The sequence below is a fragment of the Canis lupus genome, chromosome 38 (genome assembly GCF_011100685.1).
Source record: "Canis lupus familiaris isolate Mischka breed German Shepherd chromosome 38, alternate assembly UU_Cfam_GSD_1.0, whole genome shotgun sequence".
NCBI lineage: Eukaryota > Metazoa > Chordata > Mammalia > Carnivora > Canidae > Canis > Canis lupus.
In genome coordinates this window covers 17,486,131-17,514,121 of record NC_049259.1, presented here as the reverse complement: position 1 = coordinate 17,514,121, position 27,991 = coordinate 17,486,131, and the positions used below count along the sequence as shown (strand labels likewise).

The following is a 27,991-nucleotide window of genomic DNA, read 5'->3' as shown; positions in this document are numbered from 1 at the left end:
ATATATACTTTTTTAAATTTATTTTTTGAAACAGCATGAGCAAGGGAAGGGGCAGAAGGAGAGGGAGAGACTCTCAAGCAGACTCCACACCCAGCATCAAGGGTTACGACCCTGAGATCATGACCTGAGCCGAAATCAAGAGTTGGACACAAGCGACTGAGTCACCCAGGCGCCCCTCATTTAAGAAATATTTATCAAAGGACCATGTGTAAAGTGAAACACATTCTTAAATGCTAATGTTGAAACATCTATTAAGTGAGGAGGTGCCCCGGGGGGGCAAGTATAGATTTGGCAAAAAGAAAGAGCCCAGAGGTTCCGTGCTTTCTGATGGCACTGTCCCCAGTGGCCCGCGCTGACTCCTTGCATGTCCACCAGGCCAGGCTCCCTCCTTTCTTCTTGCTCCTGGTGTAGACGCCAGATTCACAGGATGTCCTCTCTTCCCACCACTGCAAGGATAGAACTTTCCGGATCACAGAGACCAGACAGTCCCCCTGCCTCCCCCTGCCTCCCCCTGCCTCCCCTGCATCTTTCCAGGTCCACACCTTTCATCACTACAGGAGCTCGGGGATCCTTGCCCTTTCACACTCGGATTGGGCGGCTTCAGGCCTGCGAAGAAAGTGTAAACAAAGTGTGAATTTCCTCCCCCTCCCCCCAGCACGGCAGGAATTCTTTGCAGTTTTAATGAAATCACAGCTCGTCTGCCAGGGACTCTATCCACTGTACCTTTTCCTAAGCAGCCAGGCACCCCGAAAACTCGGCAGTGGGGGGTCAGGACTTGCACCAGCTTCCTGTTCAGATGGGATTAGCCGGGATGGTTACCTTCCCCAGTTATCAGGCTGCTCAGCTACCCAGACCGCTGAAGGGACACAGCTCAGAAACCACTTCAGGGAACTCGGTGGGGGTGGGGGCAGAGGGAAGGAAGAAAACACCCTGGGGCTGGGGCTGGGGCTGGGGCTGGGCCTGGGGCTGGGGCGGGTGGGGAGTGAGGAAGGGAGCTAGAGCACCTCCCGGAGCCAACCTGAGCACACGGCCACCTGCGGCTTCCCAGCCCCAAGACCCAGATGCGGAGGAGGTGCGTTCCTGGGGGGGGCCTGAGTGGCTGGGCCCCCAGGCTCCTTGCCTCTAATGCTGTCTCCCACCTCTGCCTCACATTCTTGCTGGGCCAGCTGGGCTTGCTGCTGGGACACCCCCAGTGCCTGGATTTCGGGCCCCCCTTCCAGCCTGCGCTGCACCTCGAGTTTTGCTCCGACTACGAGTCCTTCGGCTGCTGTGACCAGCGCAAGGACCGTCGCCTCGCCGCCCGCTACGAGGACATCATGGATTACTTAGACCTCAAGGGCTACGAGCTGTGCGGCGGCTACGTTAAGGACATCCTGTGCCAGGTGGGCCTGGGCGTAGCCCTGCAGCAGCAAGGGAGCCCGCCTAGCAAAGTGCGGGTGCCGGGCTGGGTGGCGTGGGTCCCTTCAGAAGCTCACCTGGCAGCTGCCTCCCCTGGAGCTCTGGACGGACACACGGAGACGGGGGGCAGGGGGTGCTGGGTTTGCTTTCTGCTGGGAGACCCAAAGGTGGCCCCCATCCCCGGGCTCTGCTGGCCCTTGTGCTTTCCCAGGCAGAAGGCGGAGATGGGTGTCCGTGGAGCTCCCAGAGCGCGTTGGCTGGGTCCCCCTGGGGCACCGGGCGCAACTGTGGTGGCTTACGGAGGGCTTGGGGGCAGAGGTGGCACCTGCTGGGGCCCGGTCCTCATCTGGCTCCTCTGTGCTGGGGGCTCTGCGGGGTCGGGGCCCCCCCAGCATCTGGAGCTGGGGCTTTGGAGCTTCAGGCCGCTGGTGGCAATGACTCACAGGGGTTGTGCTTCTCTTGGCTCTCCAAGGGCCCAAATCCACCTCCCTGGCAGGCGTCACCGCCCCCCCCCCCCCCCCACCATCACCGACTCTGGGACAGCAGCCCAGGGCCCAGGGGAGAGAGTTGCATTGGGGAGCCGATCAAAGAGGCTGTTGCGGGTGGGGGTGCTTGAATGAGGTGTTGGGGGCGAGGAGGCGGGAAATCCAGGCCGACCTGTGACCCGAGACCCCCGCCCCAACCACCACCACCAGCTCACGACCCGGAGCGAGTGCAGCGGCCCTTCGCAGGGAACATCGCAGATCCCGACCCAGTCGCCGGCCACCTGGGTGGCATCACCGGGCTGTACTACCCCACCGCCGGCGCCACCCTCCGCTGTCAACTGGAGAATTAACTCTGGGATGACACTTAGGGCAGACGCTGGGCTCTCAGGAACAACACTAAGACTGTGAATTTCTGAGACACCCCTCTGGTAAAAGTGTCTCCACCCTCCTTCCCACTTTGCCTACTGGGTGAAGGTTCCAAAAGCCGAATTCAGCAGCTCTCCTGTTTTAGGGATTTGAGGAATCAGAATAACCTAGATGAGTCTGTTTATTAGAAGCCCCTTCCCTTTCTTTCCACATGCTCCCCTCTTTCCAACAGCAGGGAGTTTGCTCTGCAAGCTGCTGAGGCCAAGGTTGGCATAAGAGTGAGCAGGGAAGTCCTGCACATCTGAGAAATGCTGCTGCCCCTTTGTGGTGGGGAGAACTTGGGGGGTGGGGGGTGTCAGGGATGGTCCTGCCCCTGCGGCCCCTGGGAGGGGTGTCAGTGATGAGAAGGGGCTTTGCAGGCCCTGGGCTCCATCCGAGGCCCACAAGCGTGCCCCTTAAACTGGCCTTTCTTACTTAGTCCCGGTTGCTTGTCTTTCATGACTATTGGGAGTTGGTTGTCTGCCCACAATATTCTATTCTCCTAAAAAACACTGTAGTTCAGGGAGCCCCGAGCAGCAGGTCTTGTGTGTTTGTGTCAAGAGCAGTGGTGTGACCCCGTAGCCACAGCTGAGATTTGTCTAACTCCCAGCGTGGTGCTTTGTGTAGATGAAGCACTTATTTTATTTTATTTTATTTTATTTTATTTTATTTTATTTTATTTTATTTTATTTTATTTATTTTATTTTATTTATTTTATTTTTTTATTTTATTTTTTTAGCACTTACATATTTTTAATTAGTAAGTGAAGAAATGACTAGATGCCTAATCTATGGAAGTGATAGATCACATGTCCAGTTGGTAATTTTACTACTACCGGTAAACTATTTCAAACATACGGAAAAGCACAGAAAATTAACTCATTAAATGCACCATATATCCAACACCCAGATTCAGCAAATGTGGAACTTTTGCCACGTGGCTTCAGATTTGGATAAAGACATAAAATCTTACGGATGCAGCATTTATCGGTGGGGTAATCAATATTCTTTTAAAAAAGTCATCGCTTACTAAAATTTTAAGTGTCTGGCAGCCTGGGTGGCTTAGTGGTTTAGTGCCGCCTTCAGGCCAGGGTGTGATCCTGGAGACCTGGGATTGAGTCCCGCCTGGGCTCCCTGCATGGAGCCTGCTTCTCCCTCTGCCTGTGTCTCTGCCTCTCTGTGTGTGTGTCTCATGAATAAGTAAATAAAATCTTAAAAAAAAAAATTAAGTATCAAGAACTAAGTTGAAATGCTAGAGAAGGTATTGTGAACATGAAAGATTTCTCAACCCTTTTTGCCTTCCAGGAGCACTAACTGGCTAGAAAATTTGGGGCGTTGAGATGCCTGGGTTTTGGCCAAGGGTGTGATCCTGGAGTCCTGGGATCGAGTCCCACATTGGGCTCCCTGCAGGGAGCCTGCTTCTCCCTCTGCCTGTGTCTCTGCCTCTCTCTCTGTGCCTCTCATGAATAAATAAATAAAATCTTAAAAGAAAAGAAAAGAAAAGAAAAGAAAATTTGGGGCGTTGGTCATAGTCACTCCAGAATTCTGATTCTTTCCTTTAATTATCCTTTTTAAAGATTTTATTAGAAATCTTTAAAAAATCTAAATCTAAATCTAAAGAAGCAGACTCCATACAGGGAGCCTGATGCAGGACTTGATCCCAGGACCCCAGGATCACACCCTGAGCAGAAGGCAGACGCCTAACCGCTGAGCCACCCAAGGGTCCCTCTGATTCTTTCCTAGACCACTTTTCCTTCCCCTTGCTCAAAGCTTGGGCCCAGCCCCCCTGCGGCCGGTCTGACCACCCAGCAAGCCTCTTTTCCTTTCCCAGGAGTGCTCGCCCTATGCAGCTCATCTCTACGACGCCGAGAACCCTCAGACGCCCTTCCGGAACCTTCCTGGCCTCTGCTCTGACTACTGCTCTGCCTTCCATTCTAACTGCCACTCTGCCATTTCCCTACTGACCAATGACCATCGCCCCCGGGGGCCACAGGAAGTGGACGGCGCCCATTTCTGCCACCTCCTGAACCTTCCTGATGAGGACTACTGCTTCCCCAACGTCCTGAGGAATGACCATCTCAACCGCAACCTGGGTGTGGTGGCCCAGGACCAGCAGGGCTGCCTGCAGCTCTGCTTGGCCGAGGTGGCCAATGGGCTGAAGAACCCGGTCTCCATGGTCCACGCAGGGGACGGCACCCATCGCTTCTTTGTGGCCGAGCAGCTGGGGGTGGTGTGGGTCTATCTGCCTGACGGGAGTCGCCTGGAACAACCCTTCTTGGACCTCAAGAGTATCGTGTTGACTACCCCCTGGGTAGGGGACGAGAGAGGCTTCTTGGGGTTGGCTTTTCATCCCAAATTCCAGTGCAACCGCAAGTTCTATATTTATTACTCGTGTCTGGGCAAGAATAAGGTAGAAAAGATCCGGATTAGTGAGATGAAGGTTTCTCGGGCTGATCCCAACAGAGCTGACCCCAAATCAGAAAGGTAAGACATGCCTGTAAGAACAGGCACCTCTGTACCCTGCTCCAAGACAATGCCAGCCTGTCCTCCAAGATGATAAAGGGAAACGTTTCTGGTTTTAGAGCCACTGGCTTATAATATTGACCAAGGAGTCATTGTTGATTAATAAGGACAGACAAATTAGATTTTTGAGTGGGGGGTCTTCATGGGGTATAGCCATCATCACCTTATAGTTACCTAATCAGAGCTATGCTTACTTGTTTTTTTTTTTTTTTTTTTTTTTTTTTTTATTTATGATAGGCACACAGTGAGAGAGAGAGAGAGGGGCAGAGACACAGGCAGAGGGAGAAGCAGGCTCCATGCACCGGGAGCCCGACGTGGGATTCGATCCCGGGTCTCCAGGATCACGCCCTGGGCCAAAGGCAGGCGCTAAACCGCTGCGCCACCCAGGGATCCCATGCTTACTTGTTTTTATAGAATGTAAGCGATGGCCAGCAGCCATAAGGGTTTGAGAAATGATTATAGATAATATCAATATATTAAACATAATAGCAGCTTCTGTTTATTGTGTGGCCTTTGGATTCCAGGCCCTTTGCCTTGAACATGGGTATTATCCTCACAGGAGCCTGTGGCACAAGGCCATAGAGCTATGGATGCTCAGTCTGATAAGGACTTAATTCTATCAAATCCAAGCTCATGGTCTTTCTACTCCGCCATTCTGCCCTTTTCCCTTCTTGTCCTTTCTGCCGTGTCTCTCTTTTCCCAAATAGCCAAGTTGGGGGATTGAAAAGAACATGGTGAACTGATACATTAACCCCTACTGGGTTGCTCAAAGGAAGGGATTAAGAATTCTGGTAGAGCCAGGAGTAAGGCCCAGCCCCAGAAAAGGGTGATTGTTAGTCTGGCTGTGTCTACAGCTCATGGAATCATGATATGAAATGATATGGAATCATGATATGAAAGAAAAATGAAGGCGACATCCTGGGAAACAAGGAGTGTCATAGAGCTCCAACCTTTGTGACCTTAGAAACTCCGAAGCAGGACTGGCTTGGACCAGTCCTTTCTGGGTGTCTCAAGAGGATGCAGTTTTAGCTTGTATCAAAGCCCAATGCATGGTTTCTTTTCCTTCCAGAGTCATCCTAGAGATAGAAGAACCAGCCTCAAATCATAATGGTGGACAACTTCTTTTTGGTGTGGATGGCTACCTGTACATCTTCACTGGGGATGGAGAACGGGCTGGGAATCCCTTTGGCAAGTTTGGAAATGCTCAGAACAAGTAAGCTGGATGGATCTAGGTCCCTGTCCCTGTAGGGGTGAGCCCTGGTACATTTTTGCTGAGATGAAGTCTTCAGAAGGTCAAACCCAAATCACTTGCTGCAAGATGTAACCCCCTTTGTTGAACCAAGTGGGAGGAACGTTTAGGTTTTCGGTCCTATACATTTCAGGCACAGTGTATTTGGTAAGTAATACTTTGGATGCTCACCTGAGAACACTATGTAGAGATGAATTTAGAGTTGGATATATATTAGCAGAATATTATTTACCACACCAAGGTCTTACCCATTTCATTCTTTAAAAAGATTTTATTTAGGGGCAGCCCTGGTGGCGCAGCGGTTTAGCGCCGCCTGCAGCCCGGGGTGTGATCCTGGAGACCCAGGATCGAGTCCCACATGGGGCTTCCTGCATGGACCCTGCTTCTCCCTCTGCCTGTGTCTCTGCCTCTCTCTCGCTCTCTCTGAATGAATAAATAAATCTTATTTATTTTAGTTAAGTTAATTAATTAAAGATTTTATTATATTAATTATATATTAATATATAATATAATATATATAATTAATTATATTATATATTAATTAAAGATTTTATTTATTTATTTATTCATGAGAAATACAGAGAGAGAGAGAGAATGTAATTCTAACATCTCACAAGGGCATCATTTGTTCATTGATGTATCCCCAACACCTGGAATAGAGCCTGGCCTGGGAGTCCCTTCAGAAATACTTATGGAAGGGACGACTCCTATGAAGTGTAGATATTATGATAGTCATTTTGCTGACAAAAGAATAGAGGCACAGAGGAGTAAAGTAGCTTGTCCAAGGCCACACAGCAAACAAATGGCAGAACCAAAATTCAAACTCAAGCTGGTGTGGGAGGGAGCCCAGTGAAGGCCGTGCTAACCTTGATAAAGGTCATGTGATCCTTCTGCCCTTTGCACCAGCAAGCACTTGAATCCCATTATCCCTGGTAACAAAATATTGAAGTTCTAATAATCAAGAGCTAATGGGTGCCCAGGCGGCTCAGTGGATTAAGTGGGCGACTCTTGATTTTGGCTCAGATGGGGAGTCTGCTTGTCTCTCTCCCTCTGCCCCTCCCCCCATTCTCTCAAATAAATCTTTATATTTACTTATTTATTTTAAAGACTTTATTTATTCATGAGAGACACACACAGAGAGAGGCAGAGACACAGGCAGAGGGAGAAGCAGGCTCCCTGTGGGGAGCCCGATGTGGGACTCGATCCTGGGACTCCAGGATCATGCCCTGAGCCAAAGGTAGACGCTCAACCACTGAGCCACCCAGATGCCCCAATAAATGAATCTTAAAAAAAATAATCAAGAGCTAACATTTGTCAAATGCCTACTGTCGGGAATTGCCTCACCTGCTGCGTGCAGAGTAACTCACACCACAACCACACTTCGAGGTAGTGTTTCTCTCCTCTGTTTTACAAATGAAGAAACTGAGGCCCAGAGATCACAGTTACTGGCAGAGCCTCACCAAAAGCCCTGTTCTTTCTGTTTTTGTGACCACAGTGCTGTAAGAGGAAGAATCAACCTTTTAAAAATTTATAGTATTTGTGCCCACTTTAACAGCACATATACTAAAATTGGAACACTACAGAGAAGATGAGCATGGCCTCTGCAAAGATGATGTGCAAATTCATGAAGTGTTCCAAATCCCCCCCTCCCCAAATTCTCAGTATTAAACCAAATCTGAGAGAAACCATCCCATCGAAAACATTTTAAAAATTGAAGCTGCATCTTGCTTGCTCAGGGTCACACGGGCCAGGATCACATCAAACTTTTGCCTACCAGTTTTCTTTGAGCCCAAACTGGGTGAGCCTTAACATTTTGCCTAAATCTATACACTTATCCATCTATCTATCTATCTATCTATCTATCTATCTATCTATCTAGTATAGACATGACTTCATGTATATATCTTGTGTACATATGTGTGTGTGTGTGTATATATACACACACACACACACACACATATGTGTATATATATATATATATATATATACACACACATAAATATCGTGTGTGTATAAAATCATGTCTCCCCATGTGATTCCTGGAGGTTGTTTGGCATTGACTATCAGTAGGCCCTCCTGGGCAGTCTCTGGTCTGGTGCCATTTTATTTTCTCTTATATTTTCTTTTTTTAAAGATATTATTTATTTATTCATGAGAGACACAGAGAAGCAGAGTATCATCTAACAGACTGGAACTGATTGAGAATCAATATCAATATTGAGATCAATATCTCAATCATATGAGAACAATATGCCTCACTTTGTATACAGTGAGGCACGCCACCCCTCTGCTCACATTCTATACTCAACAGTTTTTACTAAGACAAATGATAAGCTAAAAGGAAAGGTAAAACGTATGGGGTCCACTTCCACTGATGGAAGAGGGAGAAGCAGGCTCCCTACTGGGCCTGAGGCGGGACTCGATCCCAGGACCCAGGGATCACGACCTGAGGGGAAGGCTGACGCTCAACCACTGAGCCATCCAGACCCCCCTATCTTATATTTTATTATTTTAATTAGTTTTAAATTTTGAATACTTAACACAAAATCTACCCTCTTAAAAAAGACTTAAGTATTAAAAAAAATCGTAAGTACAATATTGTCAATTATAGGGACAAGTTACCCCAGATCTCTAGAACTTACTCCTCTTGTAAACAAATGTCCAACAGGCATATGAAAAGATACTGAGTGTCACTAATCATCAGGGAAGTGCAGATCAAAACCACGATGGGATAGACAGCAGGTGTTGCTGAAGATGGGGAGAGCTTTGTGTGCTGTGGGTGGGAATGCAAAATAGTGCAGCGGCTATGGGAAATGGTGGAGATGCTTCAAAAACATGACAAATAAAACTAGCCGATGATGCAGCAATCCCATTTTGGGGTATTCATCCTGCACCTGTTGCTTGGGCTCCTTTCTTTCAGAAGTTCCCTGCTGGGGAAAGTGTTGAGGATCAATGTGAACAGTGCCGGCTCAGAGGGCAAGAGGTACCGAGTGCCCCCCGACAATCCATTCGTGGCTGAGCCGGGGGCCCACCCTGCCATCTATGCCTACGGGGTCAGAAACATGTGGCGCTGCGCCGTGGACCGAGGGGACCCCGTCACACGCCAGGGCCGTGGCCGCCTGTTCTGTGGGGACGTGGGACAAGATAGGTTCGAAGAAGTTAACATCATTGTGAAAGGTGGGAACTATGGTTGGAGGGCAAAGGAAGGATTTGAATGTTACGACCGAAAGCTTTGTCACAATGCCTCTCTGGGTAAGTAAGATGGTCTCTGGGTGATTTCTTGAAGGAATCGTGGGAGTTGGAGGTGGAGGTGGGGGATACAACCTGAGAGTGTTGTGCCCTGCAGGTGGTCCAGGTGTCCTGGCTCATGGCCTGTGGGATCGGACTTCTCAGCTTGGCCCTCCAGCCACTGGCACCAGAAATGCATGAGTGGTGCCTGTTGACCTGATGCATTTGAATCTTGGGTGTATTCAGGGACTGGGATTGACCTAGGGATCTATAGTTCAAATAAATTACCCACATGATCTTTAGGCATGCTATTTTGAGAACCACTAGCAGAGGAAGATTGGTGGTTGTGTGTTTTAAATTATTCCCAGTTGGAACAGCCCACTGAAATGACATTCCCATGTAGAGTCAGGTGGTATAGTCCATGCACAATCCCTCAACGTCAGTAATCAAGGTGTGCTTTTCAGTTGTGCTTTATCACCAGTGTGTTTCGGTCCTCTAAGTTACAAAGGCGTCCTTGAGACCCTCAAAAGGTTTTCAGATCCTTAAACCTGAGTATCTGCTGTGTCAGCCTAGGGGATAAACATAGGTGTGTGGATTCTGAGGTCACTGCCTCACAGGTGGGGGAATTTTCGGCTTCTTCTCTGCTTGCAGAGACCAGTCAAATGGGAAGCTCACGAATACTGTGGCTGGTCTGTTGGGAAAAATAAATGTGATTCTCTTGGTTGCTTGCCCTACTGAAGACAAAGAGATAAAACATTCTCCACTCAATCAGGCAAACTACATTTGAAAGTCCCCATCTTCCTCCCTGAAGCTCTTACTTTTTTTTTTTTTTAATGAGACAGAGAAAGTGCACGTGCCTGCATGAGCAGGATGGGGGAGTGGGGCAGTGGGAGAGGGACAGAGACAATCCCAAGTAGGCTTCATGCTCAGCATGGAGTGTGACAGGGGGCTCGAGCTCACAACCCGGAGATCATGACCTGAACTGAAATCAAGAGTTGGACGCTTAACCAACTGAACCACCCAGACACCTGCAGGCCTCAGTTTTTAGCTGTGACCCTCTCTTTGTTCCTGGACAGATGACATTCTCCCGATCTATGCTTACGGCCATACAGTGGGGAAGTCAGTCACTGGAGGATATGTCTACCGTGGGTGTGAATCCCCAAATCTCAATGGCCTCTACATCTTTGGGGACTTCGTGAGTGGGTAAGAGGATTGATGTCTCCTTTCATTTTTCTTCTATTTTAACCTTTTTATTGAGATATAGATTACATGTGGTGAGATAGAATCTCTAAGAGCACGGTTGGATAAAGTTTTACAATATATACTTGTGACAATGTCAAGATGCGGAACATTGCCATCACTCTAGAATACCATCCTGTCCTTTCCTGTCCTTTCTCACACTCACACACACAAGCCAGAGACAACCACTCCCATCACACACTAATTCTACTTCTAGAACTTAATATAAATGGAGTCATGCATATGTATTCTTTTCTTGTACATGTATGGCTTCTTTCATTCAATAATGTCTGTGAAATTCATCACTGTTGTCACATGTGTCAGTAGTTTTTCTCTTTTATTGCTTTGTAATATTCAATTGCATGGATATACCACAAATTACTCATGTATTCTCCTGGTTTGACTGTTTCCAGTTTTACTATATATTTATATTTATTATACATTTGTTATACATATTTAAGTGTCTGTGTGTGTGTATTGAGCTTGTAACCAGCTACCTTGCCAAACTCTTATTAGCTCTATTAGCTTGTGTGTGTGTAAATTCTATTGGATTTTCTATGCACAAGATCATTTTACCTGTGAATATAGATACTTTGATTTTTTTTCTTTTCCTGAATTGCAATGCCTTTATTGTTATTCTCTTGACTTATTGCTTCATCTTAAATTTTAGTACAATGTCGATTAGAAGCCTTTCATTTTCACCAGTTAGTATGATGTCAGTTGTGGGTGTTTGTACATGCCCTCTATCAGGTGAGGAAATTTTCCTTCCATTCCTAGTTTACTGAGAGTTTATATTAAGTATGGATGTCAAGTTTAGTCAAATGCATCTTTGCATCTAGTGAGAGAATCCTGTGGTTTTCTCATTTTTCGTTTTTAAGAAATTTTTTCTCCATTTTTTAAAAAAAATTTTTATTTATTTACTCATGAGAGACACACAGAGAGAGGCAGAGACATAGGCAGAGGGAGAAGCAATCTCTTTGTGAGGAGCCCGATGTGGGACTTGATCCTAAGACCCTGGGATTATTCCCTGAGCCAAAGGCAGGTGCTCAACCACTGAGCCACCCAAGCAGTTTGCCAATTTATAGTATAACACCCAGTGCTCAACTTCATTTTTAGTTTTTAATATAGTGAATTACATTGATTTTTAAAAAAATCACTGCATTTGCATTTCTGGAGTAAATACCACTTGGTCATGATGTATTCTCCTTCTAATATATTGTTGGATTTGATTTAGTAACATGTTGTTTGAAAATTTTGCATTTGTGTTCATAAAAGGGATTTCTTTCTTGGAATAACTTTGCAAGATTTTGGCATCAGGGTAAGGCAGGCTTTAATAGACTGAGTTGGGGAAGGTGTTCTCCTCTTGACTTGTCTGGAAGAGTTTGTGTAAAATAGTTATTATTTCTTCCTCATATGTTTCTTCCAAGTGAAGTCATTCAGGCCTAAGTTTTCTTGTAGACAACATATATATAGTTGGGTCTTGTTTTTTGATCCACGCTGGTGATCTTTGTTATTTGTTTGTTTATTATTTCTTCTTAAAATAAAAAGATTTTATTTATTCATTTATTTGAGAGAGAGAGAGCAAGGGAAGGAGCAGAGTGAGAAGGAGAAGCAGACTCCATACTGAGCGTGGGCCGACGTGGGCCTCAATCTCAGACCTTAAGATCACAACCTGAGACAAAATCAAGAGTCAGAGGAGAGACTTAACCAACTGAGCCACCCAAGCTCCCCTTTTATTTTTTCTGTCTTCCTTTTTTTAAAAAAATATCTTATTTATTTATTTATGAGAGACACGCAGTGAGAGAGGCAGAGACACAGGCAGAGGGAGAAGCAGGCTCCATGCAGGGAGCCCAATGTGGGACTCGATCCTGGAACTCCAGGATCATGCCCTGAGCCAAAGGCAGACACTCAACTGCTGAGCCACCCAGGCGTCCCTTCTGTCTTCTAATTGGTGCATTTAGACCATTAACATTCAAAGTGTTATGGACATAGTGGGATTAATATCTACTGTATTTATTACTGCTGCTTATTTGTTGCCCTTGTTCTTTATTCTGTTTTTGACTTCCACTCTTCTTCTGTCTCTTGTAGATTTAACTGAGCATTCTATAGAATTCCATTTTCTCCCCTGTCTTAACGCCTCAGTTATACTTTATTTTTTTCCTTTTTCAGGGGTTGCCTAGAGTTTTCAATATACATGTACAACTAATCTGTATCCACATTCAAATAACATACTACTTCAGGATGGAAACTGAGATCACTGAGTTGAGACTGTCATTTTCTTTACCTTTTTTTTTTCTTTAAAGATTTATTTATTTGAGAGAGAGAGAGAGAGAGAACACAAGCAGGAGAGGAGGGGCAGAGAGAGAGGGAGAGGGAGAAGCAGACTCCCTACTGAGCAGTGAGCCTGACATGGGTCTCAATCCCAGGACCATGGGATCATGACCTGAGCCCAAGGCAGACACTTAACCAACTGAGTCACCCAGATGTGCCAGGAAGATAATCTGTTAAGCAGACTCCATGTTAAACATGAAGCTGGACACAGGGCTTGATCCCATGACCCACAAGACCATGACCTGAGCTGAAAGCAACAGAGACCCAACCAAGCCACTCAGGTCCCTGGAGACTGTCATCTTTTCTAATACATGTGTCTAGTGCTATGAATTTCCCCTCAAATCCTGCTTTAACAGTATCCCATAAATTGTGATACATCATGTTTTCGGTTTCATTCAGTTAAAAATATTTTCTAATTTCCCTTTGACTTATCTTCTCCCAAGTTATTTTGAAGTGGGTTATGTAGTTTCCAAATATCCGAAGTTTTCCTGGATCTTTGTGCTATTGATTTGTGATTTAGTTTGATTGTGGTCACAAACAGACTGTATTTGATTTGGGAGATTACCCTGGATTATCTAGGTGGGTCCTAAATGTATTCACAAATATCACTGGAAAAAGGAGGTAGAGGGAAACTTGCAGAAGAGATGGAAGTCAGTGTAACAACAGAAGCAGTGTGATGAGCCCGAATCAAGACATGAGGACAGACAGCCTTTGGAAGCTGGAAAAGGCAAGGAAATTGATTCTCCTCCAGAGACTCTAAAGGGGGCACAGCCCTGCCAACATCTTGATTTTGACCCAGTGGAACCAATTTCAGGATTTTGGCCTCCAAAACTGTAAGAGAGTAAGTGTGAGTGTTTTCAGCCACCAAGCTGTGGTGATGTATTACAGTGGTGGCAAGAAACAGAGTTACCCTTCTCAATACTCCTCATTGCCTTGTGCACATTTCCTTCCCAGGATGTCCTTTTTTTAATGCTTGAAGAATTTCCTTCAGCATTGTTTGCAGAATGGATTCATTGGTGATGAATTCTGCTTTTGCTGTCTTTTTTATCCCTTCCTTTATGAAAATATTTCTGCAAAATATAGAAGTCTGTGTTGATGTATTTTTTCTTTAATTCTTTAAAAATGTTGTCCATGGGCACCTGGGTGGCTCAGTTGGTTAAGTGTCTGCCTTCAGCTCAGGTCATGATCTTGGGGTCTTGGGATGAGTCTCGCATTGAGCTCCCTGCTCAGCGGGGAGTCTGCTCCTCCCTGTCCCTCTGCCCTTCCTCTGCTCTTGCTCACACATGGTCTTTCAAGTAAATAAATAAATAAATAAATAAATAAATAAATAAATAAATAAATAAATAAAATCTTAAAAAAAAAAAAACTTCTCCATTATCTTCTTCTTTGCCTTAATTCCAGTGAGAGATCTACTGTCATCCTTATATTTTTCCTCCATGTTTAACATGTCTTGTTTTCTCAGGCAGCTTTTGAGTTTTTAACATTGGTTTTGTGCAATTTCATTTTGGTATATATTGGTGTAGTTTTCTTCATATTTCTTGTGCTTGGATTTGGTTGCACTTAATGGATTTGAATTCTAGTGTACGTCAAATAAAGAAAAATTTTGACTATAATTTTTTCAAATATTTTTTGATTCTCCACCCTCTTTTTTTGTCTCATTTGGATACTTTTTTTTTTTTTTAAATTCTATTTATCCATTCATGAGAGAAACAGGCAGAGGGAGAAACAGGCTCCCTGCAGGGAGCCCCATGCATGACTCGATCCCAGGACCCCGGGATCACAACCTGAGCTGAAGGCAGACACCCAACCCCTGAGCTACCCAGGCGTCCCTTATTTGGATACTTAAATTATGTGTATATTAGGCTGCTTAAACTTTTCCCACAGCTCATTGATGATCTATTCATGTTTAAATTTTATGTCTCTGTATTTAAATTTGGGTAGTTCCTATTGCTATGTCTTCAGTTCACAAATCTTTTCTTCTGCAGCTTCTAATGTGCCATTCATTTCATCCAGTGTTTGTTTTTAAATCTTAAGCACTGTATTTTTCATCTCTAGAAACCTGATTGGGGTCTTCTGTATATTTCCCATTCTCTACTTAGCTTTTTGAACATACGGAATCAGAGTAAAAATCACTATTTAATGTTCTCTGCCGAAGTTAACATCTGTGTCAATTCTTTTACAGTTTTGATTGATTTTTCTCTTTATTATGGCTTGTATTTACCTCTTTCATTACTGCCTAACAGTTTTTTAGTGGATGCCAGACATTGTAAATTTAACGTTGTGGGTGTTGAATATTTTTGTATCTCTAAATATCCTTGAGCTTTGTTTTGAGACATAGTTTTAAAAAAAATTTACTTATTTATTCATGAGAGACACAGAGAGAGAGGCAGAGGCATAGGCAGAGGGAGAAGCAGGCTCCCTGTGGGGAACCTGATGGGGGACTCGATCCCAGGACCCGGAATCACGCCCTGAGCTGAAGGCAGATGCTCAACCACTGAGCCATGCGACATCCCATGTTCTGGGACATAGTTAAGTTACTTCAAAATAATTTGATCCTTTCAAGTCTTGCTGTTAATATTTGTTATGGAGGATCAGTGTGGTGCTTATTCTAGAACTATCTATTCCTCAATATTGAGGCAAGAGTTTGCTAGAAACTCTTCCCAATGCTCTCTGAGTTATACTTAAACTATGCCTGATCCTGAGGAAGTTCCAGGTACTTTCTTTCTAATTCTTTCCCCTGTTTTAGGTAGTTTCCTCACATGTATATGCTATGAAGTAGTGATGGATATTCAAGCGAGATACTTTGCAGATCTCTGGGGCCTGTTCTTCCCATTATCTGTGCTGCAGGTTCTTCCTGCTTAGTCTTCCTGGACTCTCATCTCTGTCTTTTCACCTTGAGGAGTCTGCTGGCTCTGCCTGTGTTTTTCCTCCTCATTCTGGAAACTTTTTTAAGGCAGTAAGCTGGGACGATTTTAGGGCTTACCTTGTTTGTTTCCCATCTCTTAGGGATTGTAGTCCTTTGTTTTCTGATTTCCAATGTCTTTTAAAAATTGTCATTCCCTTTTGTCTAGGCTTTTGACTGTTTAGGGTGTGAGGGTAAGTCTAGCTCCTGTTACCCCATCTTTGTTAGAAAGGGTGGTAATATTTTCATACTGCAATTCTTGGTTCCAGAAATGGGGTAAAACTAGTAATTGGTCAGTTCCTTTGTCATCACTTGTTAGATCTTTGGGGTTTAATTGTTCTTTAGGTTTTCCCCACAACTCTCATCCACAGTTCCACCTCCTTACATGTCACTTGGTTGATATTCAGTGATTCCTAGTCGAAGCATACACACCAGAATCACTGGGATTGAACATCTCTGTTTCTATAAAATGTTTCAGGTGATGCCCTAATTTACCCCTCTTCCTTTTCTTTTTGTTCTAAAAACCTGCTTTTAGGTCAGACAGATGATGGAGGGAGATGAAGCATCTACCTGCTACTAGGCATAATAGCAAAAATAGCTTCTAGTTTTTGAGCCCTTACTATGTGCCAGGCACACTGGGCAGCTATTTGTGTATATTATCTTACATAACCTTTGCAACTTTTGTCTGCGGTAAATTCATTTTACAGATGTGGGAAGTGAGGCTTAGCCAGTTGAGCGATTAGTGAAGGTCACAAACTAATAGAAATTAGATTAGTTGGGCAGCCTGGGTGGCTCAGCAGTTTAGCACCTGCCTTCGGCCCAGGGCGTGAGTGATCCTGGAGTCTCGGGATCAAGTCTCATGTCGGGCTCCCTGCATGGAGCCTGCTCCTCCCTCTGCCTGTGTCTCTGCCTCTCTCTCTCTCTCTCTCTCTTTCTCTCATGAATAAATAAATAAAATCTTTTAAAAAATTAGATTAGTGTTTTGAGGGGATCTCTGGGTGGCTTAGCTGTTTAGGGCCGGCTTTTGGCCCAGGGTGTGATCCTGCATGGAGCCTGCTTCTCCCTCTGCCTGTGTCTCTGCCTCTTTTTCTCTCTCTGTGTCTCTCATGAATAAATAAATAAAATCTGTAAAAAAAAAAAAAAAAAGATCAGTTTTTTGTAGTGATGCAACCTGCACAGGGCACTGGACTCCTCCTGTAATATAAGAGGAGCTTCTCTATCTGGGGCCAGCGGGTGACTGAGGTAACTCTGAAGCAGCTTTCTGATTCCTGGGAGAGACTAGGTGTTGATCTCCTAGGGGAGACTCAGTTCTAGTACTCAGATTCTCTGTTTCCAGGAGGAAAAATATCCTGCACGGTGAAAATATGGATTCCTATAATAAGCGTTTTGCTTTTCATCTAGTCGACTTATGGCTTTGCAGGAAGATAGAGAAACCAAGAAATGGAAGAAACAGGACATTTGTCTGGGCAACACTGAGTCCTGTGCCTTCCCAGGGCTGATCAGCACATACAGCAAATATATCATATCTTTTGCGGAAGATGAAGCAGGTAAGAAATATACAGGGTTATTCTGTTTCTGCTTATGGGAACTTAAATCATCACAGGCATTGTGAACTAAACATTTGTCATAATTATTATTACTATTATTATTGTTATTTAAATAGCAACTACACTTGTATTTTCACTATCATTTAGTCAACTTTTTTTTTTTTTTTGAGAGAGAGAGAGAGAATGTGTGATGGGGGAGGAGCAGAGGGAGAGGAGAGAATTTTTTTAAAGATTTTATTTATTTGTTTATAAGGGACACACAGAGAAAGGCAGAGACATAGGCAGAGGGAGAAGCAGGCTCCCTCCGGGGACCCTGATGTGGGACTTGATCCCAGGACCCCAGGGTCTGAGCTAAATCAAAGGCAGATGCTCAGCCACTGAGCCACCCAGGTGCCCCGAGAGAGAATCTTAAGCAGGCTCCACACTCAGTGCAGAGCCAGATGTAGGACTTGATCTCATGACCCTGAGATCATGACCTGAGCCAAAATCAAAAGTTAGACGCCTAACCTACTAAGCCACCTGGGTGCCCCATAGTCAACTTCTATAATATACTGGATACTGTTCTAAGCACTTTATATTTTTCTTTATGTTATTTAGTACTTACAACACCCCCATGATGTAATTATGCTTATTTCACCAGTGAGGCAACAGATCAAATATCCCTACTTCTTGGTTGAGGCCCATACCTCACTCTATGGGGCAAATCAGGCTTTATATTCTGGTCTTTTGTTCGGTCTTTTGACCATGAAGGAGATCCGTGTCCTGATTTTATCTAATCTGCAATCACAGGAACGTGGACAGGGCCAGTGGTGGGGCCGACCTGGTGACACTGATGTTTATCTTACTGGTGCTGCCTGGGAGGAAGCACCTCTGGTGATCCTCCCTTTCCTGACCCTGCCAGGAGTCTGGGAGGCCAGTGCTATGAGTGAGCCAAGGATAATTTATTTCCTGAGAGATCTGGGAAATGGGTCAACAGCCAGCTAGGGCGCTATTCACTAGACAGATGAGGTATTTGTTAAGGGCATCGGCAGAGCAAAGCCTGTGTGCACGTATGAGAGACAGCCTCAGCTCTTCCAAATTTCCTCAAATTCTGTAATCAGAAAATGGATTTTTAATTTGTGCTTATTACATAAGTTATATTGCATTCTGAAAGATACAGTTTTATTTTGGGAGGAGGATGGGGCCTACGATCTCTTTAGTATTTGGCACTGCATCCTAGCCATGCTTGGAGTCTCAGAAGAGAATAAAATGCTCTCTCAGGGTCCCTTCCAGACCTGGGCTTCTCTGTGAGTGTAAACTAGAGCCCTGAAGGTTTCCTCAGTACTGGGTTTCTTTCCACGCTGAGTCATGGGGTGCCTGTGCCAGACCTTGACTTGAGCAAGACATAAGGAGATCCAGTCGGCTGCTGGACCTTTTCCTAGCTTATAGTTTGGGATGAATATTTTAGAGGAGCAGAGGATATTTTAGAGAATTCAAGCATTCTTAATAAAGAAAAGTCTAAATAAATGAGTTCCAAATTGGAAGTCCAAACATACAAAAAAGGAGAGAAACCACAGTCTGGGGGATCCCTGGGTGGTGCAGCGGTTTAGCACCTGCCTTTGGCTCAGGGTGTGATCCTGGAGACCCGGGATCGAATCCCACGTTGGGCTCCCGGTGCATGGAGCCTGCTTCTCCCTCTGCCTATGTCTCTGCCTCTCTCTCTCTCTCTGTGTGTGACTATCATAAATAAATAAAAATTTAAAAAAAAAAAAAAAAAAAAGAAACCACAGTCTGGCAGGGTGATGCTCAGTGGAAAGTGGATGATGTGAAAGTGGATGGTTGCTGGGGTCTCTGCCCTGGTGGAACCCCTCAAGCCTGGTGCCCCAGGGAGGCTGGAGTCCTTGAAGGCTGGAGCTTGCTGTCCCTGGAGGCTGGAGCCCTGGAGCCTGGAGCCCCGGAGGCGGCTCTGCCCTGGGATCCTGGGCTGCTGTGTTCTGTGGCTTTTCCTTTTCGGAGGCCTCAGAACCCCTGGCTTTGGTGGTTTGGTTTGCTGTGCCTGTAGGCTTCTCGCAGGAGAAAACAGGCAGCTTTTAAGTATCAGTCAGTACATCTGGCAAACAAAACTAAGTGTCCTTGGCTGAATTTTATCGAGTGGACTTGCCAGGGTGTTCCCAAGCCAGACTTTGCCCGATGGTCCTAAAGCCAGGAAGGCTCTTTTTAAGGCAAGTTATTTTCTTCCAGAGTTGCTTGCTGTTGTGTGTTTGTGCAGAGTGATTCAGACTTTTTGCTCATGTCATAGCCTTTGCCACTTAGGGACATATTTTTAGATCTGAGCATTTTATTCTTTTGTTATCAGCCACCAGCCATAGGCCCGTCCTTTTTGGTTGAACCCCCAGTACTGCTGCGGTGTATTTCCAGGTTTTTCTAGCTGACAGCTGGTGCAAATAAGTGACTGCAGAGGGAGGGGTGGGGACAGGGCTGCCCATTGCTGGCTGGGCTGGGTCCCTTTGGGTTGGATTTCTGCATGTCAGTCACATTCTCAAGAGGGCTGGCTTTCAAAGTATTACTGCTTGCAGTAAATTTGCATCACACACATTTCGTTTTACATGGCATATTACAGTGTTTTGGGGTGGTCTTTTTTGATCCTAAAATATATTTTTAAAATTTTCGGTTGAACTTTACAGATGAAATTCGCTTCCAGCATTGTTTTCCCCTAAAAATACAATGAGAAGTCTGTGGCATGTTTAGGACATACTTCTTACATAAACTGGTGTTGTTGGTGCAGGGAATATGCCACAATGGGGGGTTTTCAATTAAAGCAGGAATTCTCTGTATGGCTTAGAGGGGCTTCTGTATGATGGCATTGTGTACATGCAGACACTTGGTAAGTCCCTCATTTATCTAATGGACAGTGCCCGAGTTTCCAATCAGAGGAGGCAAACTGGCTTTAGGGTTGGGTGTGTCCTAATGCCTCAGACCTCGTATAGGGCAGGATGATGATATAGTTCATGAATACACAAAATCCAGAGTTTATTAGGCGGCTGTGCACAGGGGCTCTGCGAAGCCTGTAAGCCTTGCATTCAGAACGAGACAAATGTTGGTCACTGTCCTCCACAAATTCAAGGAAGAAAGTTGTGGAAATAACTCAGAGCTGCCTGAAGTTCTAGGTTTATTCCAATTAGCCATTTGGTAGACATTAACTTCCATGAAATTGAGAGAGAGCCTACAGCAAATGAGTTCCATTCAGTGCATTGGCACAAATGTGACGGCGTAGAGATAAGAAGGTAAGAGTAACGGCTGATTATCACTTTCTAGTATTTTTTTTAAAAAGATTTATTTTTTTATTTGAGAGGTGTGGGGAGGAGCAGAGGGAGAGGGAGAGAGAAAATCCTTGAGTAGACCCCCACTGAGTGTGGAGCCTGATGTGGGGCTCGGTTTCATGACCCCGGGATCATGACCTGAGCCGAAACCAAGAGTCGGATACTTGACTGACTGAGCCCCCCAGATGCCCCATCACCTTCTAGTGTAATCCCTAATTATCATGTGACGTATTTTGCAAATGAATTAATCCACAACATCAGGGTTACCCAGGTTGAAAGTTTGCCCAAGACAACGCAGCCAGCAGCTGGTGTTGTCAGAATTCAGTCAGACGGCTCCAACTCCAGAGTTGGGCTTGTCCACCCTATCCCATCCTGTCCCTCACAGGTAACCGGGAGAAGAGGTGGAATGAGGTAGTGACCGTGGGCAGAGTGTGTTCAGACAGGGGTGAATGGGAGGAGCAGGAGACATGGGTAGAGGTGATTTCTGGAGGTGTGGAGAAAGCCAGCAGGATGCCTGAAGAGTGGGAGGGTAAAGGGAAACCAGGGCTCCAGGGACCAAGGAAGGAAGGTGCAGATGGAGAGAAAAGTGAGGCCTGAAGAAAGGGCAATAGAAAGTGATGGATACACTGTCTTGACCTACAGTGATCTCAGGGTTTTTCAGAGAATCCTTATCAGTAGTAAGGAGATGGGGAAGGAAGGGGAGATTCGTTAAGGTGACGTTTCTAAGAGCAAAGTGATGATAAAGGGGGAGCCAGTTTAGTTTGGTGCACAAATGGGCCTCTATGGGGTGCACTCTGAGGTAGCCTTTGGGGGTCCAGACAAGGGTTTCCTCTGTAGGGGGCTCACGGCCCAGTGAAGGCCTCGCTGTCAGGATTCCGGGGTTCCCTTCCTGGGGCTCTAACCCCATGTTGACAGCTTTCTCTGTGCATCAGCTCTGTGCCTCGACCATGTTTTTGATCGCCTGTTCCTGTTTCCTAGGGGAGCTCTATTTCCTGGCCACGTCTTACCCCAGCGCCTATGCACCGCACGGATCGATTTACAAATTTGTTGACCCATCCAGGTGAGCTTTGGTCTCATTTTCTTCTTAGGCGCATCTACATCAGCCCGATCTTCATGGCAGATCATAAGAACAGCCCTGGCTCCCTAGGAGTTACCAGAAATGATCAACTGAAGCAAATCTCTGCTTTCGATAAAAAGCAGATTGGGCAAATGAATGTGTAGGACAGTGTTCTAGGAATTATGAAATATTTGGGATACAGTCTCTTTGTGGTGGGAAATGAGGACTGTGAGCTTTTTTTTAGGATGACTAGCCTAGACCTTTGGCTCCTGTTTTTTTTGTTTTTTGTTTTTGTTTTTTTTGTTTTTTTAACATGCTTCTGGAAACTTCTGTCTGGGATCATCTAACAATGGGTGTATGGTTGTGACCACCTAAGTAAGGACTGTGGCCCTATCCCCTGGGTTTGGTTGAGGTCTCCAGGTCCTAGGCAAACATCTTTTTAATTTATTTTTTAAAATTAAAAAAATGTTTTAAATTGTTATTATTTTTTTTCTGCAGGAGCTAGCTTTTTTATTTATTTATTTATTTATTTATTTATTTATTTATTTATTTATTTACAGGAGCCAGCTTTGAAGGGCTCCTAGTGGCCAAATCTGGGACAACTTATTTATTTAAGCATTTTTAAATTTAAATTCAATTAATTAACATATAGTGTATTATTAGTTTCAGAGGTAGAGGTCAGTGATTCATCAGTCTTATATGATACCCAGTGCTCATTACATCATGTGCCCCCCTTAATGCCTGTCACCTGGTTACCCCATCCCCCTGCAGTCACGCTGTTTGTTTCCTAGAGTTAAGAGTCTCTTATGGTTTGTCTCCCTCTCTGATTTCATCTTGCTTTTCTCTCCCTTCCCCTATGATCTTCTGGTTTGTTTCTTAAATTCCACATCTGAGTGAGATCATATAATTGTCTTTCTCTGATTGACTTATTTCACTTAGCATAATGCCCTCCAGTTCCATCCACATCATTGCAAATGGCAAGATTTCATCTTTTTTTGATGGCTGAGTAGTATTCCATTGTGTATATAGACCACATCTTCTTCATCCACTCATCTGTCAATGGACATCTGAGCTTTTTCCATAGTGTGGCTATTGTGGACATTGCTGCTATGGACACTGGGGTGCAGGTGCCCCTTTGGGTCACTACATTTGTATCTTTGGGGTCAGTTCCTAGCTCTGTAATTGCTGGGTCATAAGATAGCTCTAGTTTCAACTTCTTGAGGAACCTCCCTACTGTTTTCCAGAGCGGCTGCACCAACTTGCATTCCCACCAGCAGCGTAAGAGGGTCTAGGCAAATTGTTTTTTTAATTTTTTTTATTTATTTATGATAGTCATCAGAGAGAGAGAGAGAGAGAGAGGCAGGGACACAGGCAGAGAGAGAAGCAGGCTCCACACACCGGGAGCCCGACGTGGGATTCGATCCCGGGTCTCGAGGATCGCGCCCTGGGCCAAAGGCAGGCGCCAAACCACTGCGCCACCCAGGGATTCCCGGCAAATTGGTTTTAATGGGTTTCTTGGTGTTTCCACCTGAGCCTTTTTGGAATTCAGTGGCAATAGTTATTCACTTGGTAGATTCCATTCGGTTTACTTCTGCTCTTTTGCCAACCTCTGTCAGAGGCTAACCGACTGCCCAGACCAAGGCTACAGTACAGCTTCCCATCTGGGAAGGTGTCGAGTGTGTGGTTGGGACCCTCCTGAGAGGGTGATGCAGCGTGTCCCTCGTGAGAGCCTGGGGCTGTGCATGGATTTATCTCAGGATTTTTCCCCAAAGCAAGAAAGTCTGCCCCACGATTCAGCTTGAGACAGGCCCGCAGAAGAAAACTTCCTTGTGAGGCTACCTGACTCCTGTCTCAGGTGATGTTCAGAAGACGTGTGACAAATGGGCTGCACGTGGGTCAGGGCTCAGGGCTCAGGAGCCAGGCCCAGCTCAGCACTGTTTGGAAGCTGAGTTTCAGTGTTCTCGAGAGTTCCTGGAAGAAGCTCAGTGCCCGAGGCGGTGCCTGGGGTGCTCTCCTAATGGCACGTGCAGAGTTCCTAAGGGACGAAGCAGGTACTGGGCTGGCTTCTCTATGGGCTCTGCATATTTCCTGTGTTTAGGGGGAGCAAACCCAGCACCCAGTTAAAGCACCTCAGGCAGCAGAAAATGGCTGGGGCCGGGGGCAGTGCTGTCCTTTCCACTCGAAAGTTTCCTGTGTGAATCACTTTGCCTTTCCTTTGACAGTTTCCTGATTTGGCTAGGGGACAGTCTAGCTCCCTTCTATCATCAGAGCAGCCATAAAACAAGTGTAAAGCCTCTCCACACGGAAGACATCCCTCCTCGCTCACCTTTCTCTCAGGATGACAGTTACTGAGTTGTCACTGTGTGCCAGGCACTGTGCTGGTGCAGGGGGGCCTCTCTCTCCCAGGGACAGGCTCACACTGTCACTCTACAGGGAAGGTAGGAACTGAGCCTGACCACATTAAGTTACTTGCCTGAGGGACAGCTAGCAAGAGGGGGCCTGGGATGGGGACACTGTTCCCTTTGTGGGTCAGAGTCCTTTCAGCAGCTCTCATTCACTTGGGCTATAATCATGTTGAGCTGTACAGACGTTCTGAGCTTCTCCAGTAGTGAATCCAGTTTTTTTAAAAAAGATTTTTATTTATTTATTCATGAGAGACGGGGGGGGGGGGGAGAGAGAGAGAGAGAGAGAGAGAGAGAGAGAAGCAGGCTCCATGCAGGGAGCCCGACATGGGACTCGATCCCTGGTCTCCAGGATCAGGCCCTGAGCTGAAGGCGGCGCTAAGCCGCTGAGCCACCTGGCTGCCCTTCTTTTCTTTTTTTGAGATTTTATTTATTTATTCATGAGAGACACAGAGAGAGAGGCAGAGACACAGGCAGAAAGAGAAGCAGGCTCCATGCAGGGAGCCCAATGAGGGACTCGATCCCAGGATCACGCCCCCAGCCGAAGGCAGATGCTCAACCACTGAGCCACCCAGGTGCCCTGGGTCCAGATTCTGCTCTGCTTACTTATTCAGCCTATTTTGCACTGCATGCACCTGTGCCAGCTTTCTGAGGAACAAATGATTTATTTCTGTGTGATATTTTACCCCTTCCTTTCATCATTTCTTCCTGCCCTTCCTTGAGAGCCCGGGTTTGAAACTTGACTTTGCTACCAACTAGCTTTGTGGCCTTGCATCTGTTTCTTTCTTTCTTTTTTTTTTTTTAAAGATTTATTTATTTATGATAGACAGACAGAGAGAGAGAGAGGCAGAGACACAGGCAGAGGGAGAAGCAGGCTCCATGCAGGGAGCCCGACGTGGGACTCGATCCCCGGTCTCCAGGATCGCGCCCTGGGCCAAAGGCAGGCGCTAAACCGCTGAGCCACCCAGGGATCCCCTGCATCTGTTTCTTAATCGTTGTGTGGCTCCGTTTCCCGTGTGTAAAATGGGGATCATGATGGCACCTAACTCATAGATTTGTCGTGAGGTTTCAGTGAGTTGGATTTATGAAGCATTAGTGCAGCGCCTGAGCACTCGGTGTCCCTTATATAAATAAAATTACTTTTTTTTCCCACTTGGGTTGAGGATGATAGCAAGGAGAGACTGAGCTGGAGCAAGGACAGCAGAAGAGGAGGCAGTGGGACTGACTGGAAAGTTCTATCTCTGCTCTGAATAGCGAGTGCTCCTAGTCTCCAGGGTCCATGTTATTTCAGAAGATGCACCTAGGGAGTAGCAGTTATGAAATTCTAATTCTAGTAGGCAGAGAGGCTGGCAATCCTTCAGGGGCTGTGCCGTGAGTTCTTTTTTTTTTTTTTAAGATTTTATTTATTTATTCATGAGAGACACACAGAGAGATGCAGAGACACAGGCAGAGGGAGAAGCAGGCTCCCTGGGACTTGATCCAGGATCCCGGGATCACGCCCTGAGCCGAAGGTAGACGCTCAGCCACTGAGCCACCTAGGTGCCCCTGTGCCATGAGTTCTCGATGGAATTCTCTTTATAGAGAATCACCAACCACCATCACCACCATTATCACCATTGTTGTCATCTCTGGGGCACTCATTATGTGTTGGGCACTGTTCCAAGTGTCGTTTTTTAAATCTCCTTAAAGAATAATTTTAGAAGTGACTTAATCACTTATAGTAGGCCAAGTACACAGTTCTTATTTTTATTTTCTTTTTAAGATTTATTCATTTATTTAAGAGAGAGCAAGAGAGTGTGTGCATGGCGGGAGGGGAAGAGGGAGAGAGAGAGAGATCCTCGAGCAGACTCCCCACTGAGCACGGAGCCCCACATGGGGCCTGATCCCAGGACCCTGAGATCATGACCTGAGCTGAAATCAAGAGTTGGCTGGCCACTCACCCGACTGAGCCAGCCAGGCGCCCCACACAGCTCTTCTTTATTCCTTCTCGGATGGGTACTATTACTTTTTCTGTTTTATAGATGTGGAAATTGATGCCTAGCAAGGTTACTTACCCCAGAGTTTGAACCCAGTTCTGTTACTGTGCCGGTGCCCCTGACCTGCTCACTACGCTGTGTCCCCAGAGCCTGCAGTGTCCCTGTTCTTTCTCCCTCTCTGAGCTCATCACTTATTTCCTCCTCCATCTGTCCCATCCCCATGGATAAAAGAGAGCTGAAGCCAGCTCTTGCCGATGTGTGCCTTGTGGTGATCTTTTTTTCCTGTCCCGTCTTCAGAATCTTGTGTCCTCCTCTTTTCTGTTTTTAGGCGTGCGCCCCCAGGCAAGTGCAAGTACAGGCCTGTGCCAGTGAGAACCAAGAGCAAGAGGGTCCAGTTCCGGCCGCTCGCCAGTGAGTCCGTCTCTGTCTCAGGCTCAGGCCTCAGAGCCCTTGGCAGAAGCGCTCCAGTCCTCCCAGGGTGGGAGATCTGTTTCCCACCCCAGCAAGGTGCTCTGCATGAGGACCGTAACCGTGGCTTGGTCTATACAGTCCACACACCGGGCAGTGCACGCTTCCTCAGAGACCTGCTGTCCTCTGTCCATTCATCTCTTCCTCACTGGACACCGTTCCTTTAGCACTGATTTTGCAGCCGTCACTGTGCTAATCCCTGGGGCTAACAGCCGTGAACCTGGCTTGTAGCTCAGAGTTAAATGTAGCGTGCAGGCAAATGAAACATATATATAGCACTGAGGTTCTGGTAGAGAAGGGTGTCCTGGGGAACGAGGGGCCCTTCGAGTGAGCAGAGGCAGGGTGGGGATTCAGGAAAGGCTTAGAGAGGAGCAAGACTATCTTAAGGGAACTATTCCAGAGCCATGGATCCCTGGAGTGACCCTTTAATCTATTTAGATCAAGGCCGGTCATGGGGCTTGAGCTCACAACCCTGAGATCAAAAGTCACATACTCTATCACTGAGCCAGCCGGGCGCCCCTGAAAAGAATTTATGTATATATATTTTAAAGATTTTATTTACTTACTCATGAGAGACACAGAGAGAGAGAGAGAGGCAGAGACACAGGCAGAGGGAGAAGCAGGCTCTATGCAGGGAGCCCGACGTGGGACTCGATCTGGGGACTCCAGGATCACGCCCCAGGCCGAAGGCAGGTGCTCAACCGCTGAGCCACCCAGGGACCTCGAGAATTTATATTAAAGAGCCCTCATGTAGTTGTAGGTATCCGGGTGGTGCTTCCTTTAGAGTTTCCTTTCCAGGATTTCTGTTTCTCACTAAATAAACGTTTGTTTCCCAGAGACAGTCTTGGACCTGCTAAAGGAGCAGTCGGAGAAAGCTGCTAGAAAATTATCCAATGCAACTTCAGCCTCCAGCCCAGACCGGGCCTCACCCAGGAAAGGCCTCTCCAAGAAGCTGGCTTCTCCGACAAGCAGCAGGAAGATGTTTCAAAGGCCTGGTACAAAGAAGAGAGCCCGAGCAAGGTCCCTAGGCCCCCAGGGCAAGAGGAAGCGAGCCTGAAACCCCACCAGGGCAGGGCCAGGCAGTCAGCACAGCCCAGGCGAGCTGGCAGGAGTCTCCCTTGGCCTTTTCTGTCCCGGTGGCTGACCTGGGGACGTGCCAGCGGAGAACCACTTCTCCGTGTGCAGGCTGCTGCTGCTGTTGAACTCAGGCCTTAGCAGTATGTGAGCTGGAGGTGGAGGTGGAGGGGGGGGCAGGTGGAGGGAACTGCACCCCGGGCCAGTGTGGTTGTCCTCTGCACGGGAATCTTGCTCTCTGAATGGACGGATGCTCCATATCTGCTTCTGCCGGGAGACCAGATCCCACATTGCCGACGCACCTGGCTAACCTTGTGCGGTGGTCTGGAAGTCCCACTGCGCATCTCTGCTGTTTTATAAATCTCTACAACCTAATGTAATAAATCAGTACTTGCACAATCAGGTCATG

At 46.2% G+C, this 27,991-nt stretch overlaps 1 protein-coding gene, 1 long non-coding RNA gene and 1 other non-coding gene across 4 annotated transcripts; 2 read left to right on the top strand and 1 right to left on the bottom strand.

The window, feature by feature from the left end:
* Nucleotides 1-121: 121 nt before the first annotated feature.
* LOC119868051 lies at nucleotides 122-1,821 on the bottom strand. Its single transcript, XR_005385739.1, has 3 exons — nucleotides 1,476-1,821; nucleotides 543-606; nucleotides 122-446 (listed from the first exon to the last, which is right to left on the bottom strand). It is a non-coding gene; the product is annotated as an uncharacterized LOC119868051 (long non-coding RNA).
* On the top strand, nucleotides 1,008-27,981 carry HHIPL2 (HHIP like 2). Of its 2 annotated transcripts, XM_038586190.1 has the most exons (9): nucleotides 1,013-1,382; nucleotides 4,119-4,771; nucleotides 5,880-6,023; nucleotides 8,980-9,311; nucleotides 10,364-10,490; nucleotides 17,161-17,306; nucleotides 21,584-21,665; nucleotides 26,369-26,451; nucleotides 27,345-27,981. In XM_038586190.1, exons 1-9 carry the CDS (start codon nucleotides 1,062-1,064, stop codon nucleotides 27,563-27,565), a joined length of 2,109 nt encoding a protein of 702 aa, XP_038442118.1. In that variant the 5' UTR covers nucleotides 1,013-1,061; the 3' UTR covers nucleotides 27,566-27,981. The 2 variants fall into 2 exon arrangements, 1 of the variants encoding a protein (XP_038442118.1); XR_005385738.1 differs by lacking the exon at nucleotides 27,345-27,981 and having other exon boundaries at nucleotides 1,008-1,382; nucleotides 17,096-17,306; nucleotides 26,369-26,429.
* LOC119868099 lies at nucleotides 7,599-7,703 on the top strand. The gene has a single exon (XR_005385869.1). It is a non-coding gene; the product is annotated as a U6 spliceosomal RNA (small nuclear RNA).
* Nucleotides 27,982-27,991: the final 10 nt, after the last annotated feature.

What these genes read in the sequence shown, in the direction of transcription:
- HHIPL2 (XM_038586190.1), top strand. Translation starts at nt 1,062, where the DNA reads ATGCGGAGGAGGTGCGTTCCTGGGGGGGGCCTGAGTGGCTGGGCCCCC. An exon ending in GCTGACCCCAAATCAGAAAG is followed by an intron (nt 4,772 to 5,879) that starts GTAAGACATGCC and finishes TTTTCCTTCCAG; the next exon opens with AGTCATCCTAGAGATAGAAG. An exon ending in CCAGTTCCGGCCGCTCGCCA is followed by an intron (nt 26,452 to 27,344) that starts GTGAGTCCGTCT and finishes TTTGTTTCCCAG; the next exon opens with AGACAGTCTTGGACCTGCTA.